This window comes from Lampris incognitus, chromosome 3 (genome assembly GCF_029633865.1).
Source record: "Lampris incognitus isolate fLamInc1 chromosome 3, fLamInc1.hap2, whole genome shotgun sequence".
Lineage (NCBI taxonomy): Eukaryota > Metazoa > Chordata > Actinopteri > Lampriformes > Lampridae > Lampris > Lampris incognitus.
Genome location: NC_079213.1, coordinates 84,515,123 through 84,523,731, shown reverse-complemented (window position 1 = coordinate 84,523,731; position 8,609 = coordinate 84,515,123). Strand labels below are relative to the sequence as shown.

The window sequence follows — 8,609 nt, the reverse complement described above, 5'->3', positions numbered from 1 at the left end:
TAACAATGCTTCTTGGCAATAAATCTTGTACCGTTGAAAAGCCTGTTTATTTCCCTTTTAAATGGCGCCACATTTGTAAGGAACATGCATTTGTGGGATGAGCAGCAGAGCTGAGTATGTGGGTTGCGCCCATGAAAAATTTGCCAAATCTTCTCTGCCAATACCAAACACCTTATTTTACTGTTGCTATTGACCCTTGTTTTGAGCTTCTGGTACCCCAGGTGCTGACAATCAGGTGCATGATATAAGATTTATTGACAAGAAACATTGTTACAACAAAGAAATAATCTACCAAACACAAATTTCCTTACTTTTAAGTTTAGTTCCTTATAATAGGACAGTGTGCGTTCACTTTTTTTTATTAAGTTTTATGTAAAGCGAACTTCCTGCGTATGAGTTGTGACGTTTTAAAATTTACCTTTAATTATAGCGCCCCTATCAAGTCGACTGGGGTCTTGTATTTCTTGGGCAGCACTTGGACCCTACTTCCACTCACGTTTCTATAATTTCTCACGGGAATTTGCGCAAACATTTCTGAAGAGAAGAACAATAGTAGTAGTAGATTTCTTAAGAAGAGAAAAAATAAACCAGCACAAAAACAACCCAAACTGCTCAAAATCGCACTAAGTGAACACAGTTTGTGGTTTAGGTGCCCAAGCTCGCGTCGCATGCGGAACCATGTTTGGACAGTATATAAACCTCAGTAGAAGCGGAAGACTTTATTTTCGTACCACGCCGGTAGTGGAGGTAACTTTGCGTGCAACAGCTCCAAGGAAAAACTTAGGCGCAGTAAGATAAAATAATTATCATCATGGTGAGTACTTTACGTCGTTCTGATATAATACATTTTGGGGAAAATAAATGCTTGCATTACTAATATGCTGGCTAGCGCTCCATTTAACTTAGTAGCATCGAACACTTGGCTTCATCGTTCACGATAAAGGTGGATGCTAACTTTAGCTTAAAAAGCTATCGCAAACATGAATTATATTAACGCGAGTTTGATAAAATTGCGGCGATATGTTACTGGCGCTCGCCAGAAATGCTCAACAAATGTTTTGCAGTTACTGACTATCGTGATTTTAGAATTACCCGACCTATTCTTTATAGACGATAGCAAAGATGACGGTGTGATGGCTGCTAGGTTACTTGCAGCTAAGTTTGCCCACGAATTACGCCGATAACGACGAAGTTAAATTTTATTTGTGAAATGTTTCTCCGCAATTTGCAGCTCCCTCTCTCTTTGCTGAAGACGGCTCAGAACCACCCAATGGTAAGGAGAACCAAAGCCTCCTTTCTCCTCACGTGAGCCTTAGTAGGGTTTTTTGTCAAGATTGTGACAATCTTGTGAAAGATTGAATGACAGATTCAAGGATAATCGCGGCTGGGTTTCATTAAAGTGGCTTCTGGTTTTGAATCAGGAAAAACTAGTGATTGCATCCAAATTGTTTACTTTCTAGCTCTGGGAGGGAAAACGTGGATTCACAGTTTTATGAATCACGGTGGACATGATATAAGGAGATTGCCTAGTTTAATTATCAAGTTTACTAGCTCTGTGCTGCAATATTTAAATCTAATTATGCAGCTTCGTTCTGATTGTCCAGACAGCTGCCACTAAATGAAGAAAAAACTTGCATGTTTAGAGCCAAAAATATTCTTGAGAAAATGTTAGAAAAAGATGCATGGATCCCAGTGCTGGTAGTTCTCTCACCATCACTCCGTTCCCACCAGTTCTGATTCAGTTTGAAACTGGTTGCTTCAGTGTGTTTGTCTCATAGATGATAATTGTGATATCTGATAATTTACTAATTCTACAACAAAATGACAGAAGTTATATGCTTTGTGTTGGTGCCAATCATTGTCAAAAACCGACAAGAACCAAATTGTGACAGGGCTACCTTTACTAAGTCAGTAGGACCCACATGGTCCAATTATTGTTTTATTTGAGATTCCATATGTTCTGGTATTGTGTTCCTATAACTTTTAAAGTAAAATGCCACAAGTCTGGATCCTTGTTTTTTCTTAGCTGGTGGAGTTGAAGAATGGCGAGACATACAATGGTCACCTGGTTAGCTGCGACAACTGGATGAACATCAACCTGAGAGAGGTCATTTGCACGTCAAGGGTAAGACTGCTCTCACTTGACCTCAGCATCCCTCTGGTGTCTGTTCCCGATCCCTCCCAGGAGTTGTTAGGTTGAATTTATTAGTGGTGCTTCTGTGATGGTTACTTCAGATTGGGATGAAAATTGAACAACTTGGTGGCTAAGATTTTTTTCAGGAGGGAGCTCATCATACAATAGAAAGTTGTAGTCAACTTTTGATCTTTTATGATGATGACACTCCTGTTCTTTGGCAAAGGACCGTAACCTAAGGTTGTTTCTACTGGAGCGGCACAATGACTATCGGTATTCTAGTTCGACTCATAAATGTATGGAAATGTATTAATTTGAAGCAAAGTGGGTGTGAAGCTCAGGTTCACCAAACCCACTCTGTGTAAGTAGCAGGGATGGGCAACGTGATCCAGAATGGGCCGGTGTGGGTGAAGGTCTTGGTTCCAACCAAGCAGTTACACATGTGATTCTATTAGTCAACCAATAGGCTTTACTGAGGACCTTGATTTGTAGACTCAGGTGTGCAACTGCTTGTTTGGAACAAAGACCTGCACCCACACCGGCCCTTTCTGGTTCATGTTGCCCATCCCTGGGATGATAACTAGTTGGCATACATAAAACAATCCTTTGTATTTAACTTTCATAGAAAGCAACTTTCAGGCCAGGAAATCGGGCTTCCTTTTGTCCTCAAAATGGGCTGAACCCCAGCCATGTTTCCCTTACAGTTCTACTGGTAAAAGGTAGCATGGAGTGCGCAGAAATGTCCAGTAGTTAGTCAGAAGGTTATACAAGTCACTTGACTGTTGAATTAAAAAAAGAAATGATGCACTCTGTTCTAGAGCTCAGAAAGGACATCTTATTATGCATTGAAGACATCTGTTGTGTGCTGGACAATGTTCTTATATCCTTTTGAAATGTGAAATTACTGAAGATAATATTTATAGAATTTGGACTTTAGAAGCTATTTTAATGAAGTAAATGTGAAGTAAACCTACATGAAATGAGACTTGGGGTGCACACAAATTGCATGATAAAGTAAAACATCTGTGTAGTAGCCAAGAGTTTTGAGAATAATCATGCCTCAGAATAATGTATCCTCTGTAAAGAGTGCAAAATGCAATCTGACAATTTCAGGTAAATGTAAATTTCGTAGGTGAGCATAAAACAAACCTATTCAGGTTCGTGTAATACTTAAACCAAGAGTGTACTTCTGTCTATGTTGTTGACATATTAATCTATTGTATAGCGCTTAGTTATATTACTGTTAAAGTCTTGATTAGTTTCTGCAGAAAGCCACAGGAGGGACCCAGTGATGAGGAATTAATTGGTAGATTGACATTGTGCTGACTTGGCCTCTCCCTGCTGCTATGCAGGATGGAGATAAATTCTGGAGGATGCCTGAATGCTACATCAGGGGAAGCACCATCAAGTATCTGCGAATCCCTGATGAGATAATCGATATGGTGAAGGAGGAGGTAGTGTCGAAGGGACGAGGCCGTGGGGGCATGCAGCAGAATAAACAGCAGGGCAAGGGCCGAGGAGGTGGAGTCGGTAGAGGTGAGATCAGCAGGGCCCTGTCATGGACTTCTCCCTCTACCTGCTTGTCAATGGGCTGAAGTCTTTTTTTTTTTTCCTCTTATTTCACCTGTATATAGTCAATCCTTGTGTGTAGATCTGAAGATTGTTGGGTTATTTTATATTAAGTACACTGTGAGCCATGAAACCGGAGTGAAATTCCATGTGTGACCAAACCTACATGGCCAATAAACTTTAATTTGAAACTTGTGTTATTTCTCAAAACAAAAATTACTTATTGCTCATTTCAAAAGTAATCTGTTTCATCACTCCATTGCTTTTGTTAGAATAATCAGGGTAATCACACAGCTCAAAGTGCTGTCACAAGATTTCTTTTGTTAATTTACTTGAATATTGAGTCTGAACATGACCAAACGCATGACCTGAGAGGAAATATCAATCCTTATTACACATCCATTAAGAAGCTGCAGTACAATATTAATTGTACATAACCAATTAAAATAAACGGGTTTGATTTGGCCTCAGAACCTGACCACTCCATGATCGAGTTCACCAATTAAGCTATTGTGTTGAGCACCATTCTGTCCGTGTGGTGCATACCGGGTCTTTTTTTATATATATAAATATATTTCTGATTTCTCCCAATTTAGTGGCCAATCGATCCCATTTTAGTTCAAACACCCACCCTCGTACTGCATGCATTCGCCAACTGCATCTCTCCGGCCACCAGTCTCGAAGGCGACGCCTCCCCACTTTCGTGACAAGGCAAATCCAGGCCGAACCACTGCTTTTTCCGACACACAGAGACACATTCATGTGACAAACACAAGCCAACTCTGCCCCCCTTCCGAAGACAGCGTTGCCAATTATTGCTGCTTCGTCGAGTCCGGCCATAGTTGGATCTGACGAGACCGGGGCGCGAACCCCAGTCCCCAGTGGGCAACTGCATCGACACAAAGCCAATGCTTAGACTGCTACACCACTGCGGAGTACCGGGTCTTCTTATACTCGGTGCACAACCAATTTCATGTGTTGTGCTAACCAAACAAAGGAATCCTACTGTTGTATTTTACAAGGCTGTTTGCTAGGGTTTGCATTTCTAGATATCAAGTCTAAGATATGATGATGCCAAACAAGACATGTCAACATATATATGGTTAAGCATGCAACAAATATGTCCATTCAATGTTTTGTTCTCTCCGTGCCGGTGTAGGTTTATTTGGCGGTCGTGGCAGAGGCATGCCTGGTGCAGGCCGTGGGCAGCAGCAGCAGCAGCAGCAACAGCAGCAGCAGCAGCAGGACAAGAAGCCTGGCAAACCCCAAGGAATGAAGAACCAGCACTAACAACCCACACGCCGCTCTGTCACTGTTAACAGATCAGCATCCTTGGAGACGAAAAACATCTTCAGAGGAACAGAGGTCAAACGAACTCTGTAATGTTTTTAATCATCCTCATCCCATTGCAGATTCATATTGAGAGGGCAAGATGTGTATTTTAAAGGCACTGGATTATTTCTTTCCTTAACTAGTCCAAGTGTTTTCTACCAACACTTTAGTTAACAGTGGCCTTATTCCAATTTATTCACCTGTGTTAAAACCTATGGAAAAGTACAATGTGTATGAATTTAACTTTGCATTTCTTCCACAAATGCATATACTTAGTATAGTGTAACGTCCAGTACAGAAGTCCAAGAGTTTGTTTGTTTTTTTGTTTTTGTTTTTTTTGTCCCTCTGTTTTGTTTTTAAACCTTTTTCAGTTGAACTGTGTATTGGAGCTTTTGATCAAATAGTTTAACAGTGGTATTGTTTGCAGTACTCCTCTGTAGGCTGGAATAAGGTTACAAGAAAGCGATACTGTATTCAGTTTGCTCATTTTGGTTTTCCACTAGTGGGTCATTTTCATCTTGAAGGATTTCTGCTTCACCCCAATTTTTTTTTTATTTAAACTTGGTCTTTGTCTGTGAATCACTGTATATTGGCTTGTGGTTTGTTTGTTTACTGTGGGACACAGTAAGTTGTTGGCAGGTCAGATAAGAGGCCATTATGCTGGGCCGGGAGCGCATTTTAAGTCCCTGAGGATTGAACACTTTTGTTAATGGGTTTGTACAATGACACTGATTAAGACATTTTTCATGAATTTGAAAATGGATGTGCCCAACATGGTTAATGTTGGTGGGTTTCATTTTATTTTTTGTAACAAAACAAGGTTGTAATTTATTTACAAGAAAATTGAAATAAAAAGGCTTTTGTTAAAGTGTCTCCCCATTTGATTATGATATGAATTTGAGTCCGGACCTTTTTCACGCCAGGTAGATTGGCATCTTCTATGCTTCCCTGTCCCCATGGGTATAAAGTGAAGGAATTAATTCAAGACCGATTACACAGGAGTTTGACACCAAGACTGACTTTATTTAAGTTAAGGGCAGGGGATAAAATTCACTACATGGCAAGTACGAGAACATCATCTCATTCCAAATCCATGGGCATTAATATTGTTGCGAATTCGGGGGATAACGCAACCTCAGGAACTCCCGCGGCCGGGAAGCGAACCCGTATATCGCCCGCACCGCAGGAGACATCGCTAACCGCTCGACTAAAGGGTCAGACCTGCCAGCCAGCGGCCAGCGTGTCTGCTATTCCATGCACGTTACAATATATGGAGTTGGTGCTCCCTTCGCTCCTATAACAGCTTCCACTCTTCCAGGAAGGCTTTCCACTAGATTTTGAACATGGCTGCAGGGATTCGCTCCCATTCAGCCATAAAAGCATTAGTGAGGTCGGGCACAGATGTTGGGGAGATGGTTTGGCTCACAGTCGGTGTCCCAATTCATCCAAAAGGTGTTGGATGGGAACTTTCGGTCATGGCGCTGTGCTGAGCGGACGTGTGTCAGAGCTACGCGGAAAAAGTTTAGGGAATAACGCAGCTAAATAACCTATACAGGATCTGTCAACAGTCACAACTTTTTGTTTAAAGTAGCTGTTCAAATGGCACAGAAACCGTCAGCAAAGGCCAAAAAAAATCTACGAAATCAGACACCATGTGCGACCCAGTGCAGCAAACTAGCACCAACGCTATTGAAGACGATGCGGCTGTGGCAGCTAGCCCAAGCCAGATCCTTAACTCTATTCATATGTAAAGTAGTAATGTAAATCCGCCACAGGGTGGCACTGTTACGCTGTATGTTCCCCTGGGAATGCCGCAAATGGCGATGTTTGTCCCTTTTGTAACACCGTACCCCTAGTTCTTGTCCCGGGCGAAAGGCTACGTTGATCAAATGTTTTTTTGTTTCTTCTGCCGGAAGGTGAGCAGTGTTACTGGCGGTCTGCATTATCATAAAATTATTGATTTATATCGCACATATTGTCTAACTGTTTATTCTGTGGTGTTAATAGACAAGTTTGCTTATAACCTAGTTAAAGTTTGATGTCGAACATTGTATTTGGCAAGAGAAATGTGACAAAAAGTGTTGGCTAGCTTGTTGAGCATTAGCATGACATATAACGCAGGATGCAGTATTATTTGAGCAGATTATCCATGGTTTTTTGTTTAATTTTATGGGTAATAAGTGCTTATTTAATTTATAATGGATGACATTTGCTTTGGTTTTGCCGTAAGGTAGCATTTTGATATGAGATGTGTTTATTTGCACATTTGCACTTTTTATTTTAATTTTATTGAGAAAGAAAAATGTTTTGTTGTTTCTTCTGCCGGAAGCTGTGAGTATGATGAGGCCAGCGGCCAGCTGATTGATGAGAGGTGAAGTGTAAGCGAGTGCCAATAAAATGTCCAGGTCTCAGCCACGATCCCAAGCCTCCGCCTCCTTCCTTTTCCACGCAAACATCATACTACAACAAACACAACGCAGAGTCCCAGGGCGTGTAGGGAGACGACGGCCGAACGCAAAGTGCGGGTTAGACATACAATGGAGAAAGATTTCGCATCGAGGTTTGATGGCCTATTTAACGCTATACGGAGCGTACAGGGCGAACTAAAGGCGGTTACGGTGCGGGTATGCGGGTGACGTCACAGACGCGGAACTCAGCGGTAATGCGGCACGGAGTGGCAAAAAGAATGAGTGGCAGTGTTAACGTCCAACTTGAATACAGCGAAAATGCATCTAAAGGGAAAGAGCTGTTGTGCGATAGACTGCACTAATAGATTTCACAAGAAACCGAAGTTATCTTTTTACAGACTACCGAAAGATAAGGTAAAGAGAAACAAACGGATCGCTGCAATTCGCAGAAACAACTGGAATCCAGGCACCGAATCGTGGATTTGCGGTTCCCATTTTGTGTCAGGTAGGCTGTTTTGGAGTTTTGGGTAATGTTAAATGGTAAAATCATAAAGTCATATACTGTATTAACTACTCAATTAAATGTTTAGCATCTTTCTTAACTTTTTGTCAGCATATATATATATATATATGTATATATATATATATATATTATAAATTTACTGTCACAGCCTCTCGCCCTTGACATCAAAGCGTTCGCCCCTGACACCTGCTGACCCCCCCCCCCCCATCACAGCCTCTCTCCCTTGACTTCAAAGCAATCAGCCTCTCGCCCTTGACATCAAAGCGTTCGCCCCTGACACCAGCTGGCCATCAAAGCAGTCAGCCGCTCTCCCTCGACATCAAAGTGATCATCACCCTTAAAAAGCCTCCAATGTGGTCCAGTCTTCGCTGGAACGTCGCCTTTCATGGACTTCTGCCTGCCTGCCTACCTGCCTGCCTGCCTGCCTACCTGCCACTGAGCCGACTCCTGCTCTACCCCTGAGATCGGTTACTTCAATAAGACTTGATTCTTCCCTTACCTGGTTGTCCCGTCTGCTTTTGGGTTCTTTCCTGATACGTGACAGTACGTTCCAGCCACTATGGACCCAGCAGACCATTCCACCACAGACCTGGCCACGGTCTGCCAGGCTGTAGCCAACCAGGAATCGGTCCACGGCCAGCAC

At 42.1% G+C, this 8,609-nt stretch overlaps 1 protein-coding gene across 1 annotated transcript; it reads left to right on the top strand.

Annotated features, from left to right (window-relative positions):
- The first annotated feature begins 732 nt into the window (after window positions 1-732).
- Window positions 733-5,899, top strand: lsm4 (LSM4 homolog, U6 small nuclear RNA and mRNA degradation associated). The gene is made up of 5 exons (XM_056277582.1): window positions 733-814; window positions 1,232-1,273; window positions 2,027-2,125; window positions 3,487-3,670; window positions 4,863-5,899. Exons 1-5 carry the CDS (start codon window positions 812-814, stop codon window positions 4,991-4,993), a joined length of 459 nt encoding a protein of 152 aa, XP_056133557.1. The 5' UTR covers window positions 733-811; the 3' UTR covers window positions 4,994-5,899.
- The last annotated feature ends 2,710 nt before the right edge of the window (window positions 5,900-8,609 follow it).

What these genes read in the sequence shown, in the direction of transcription:
- lsm4 (XM_056277582.1), top strand. An exon ending in AGGTCATTTGCACGTCAAGG is followed by an intron (nt 2,126 to 3,486) that starts GTAAGACTGCTC and finishes GCTGCTATGCAG; the next exon opens with GATGGAGATAAATTCTGGAG. An exon ending in AGGAGGTGGAGTCGGTAGAG is followed by an intron (nt 3,671 to 4,862) that starts GTGAGATCAGCA and finishes GTGCCGGTGTAG; the next exon opens with GTTTATTTGGCGGTCGTGGC.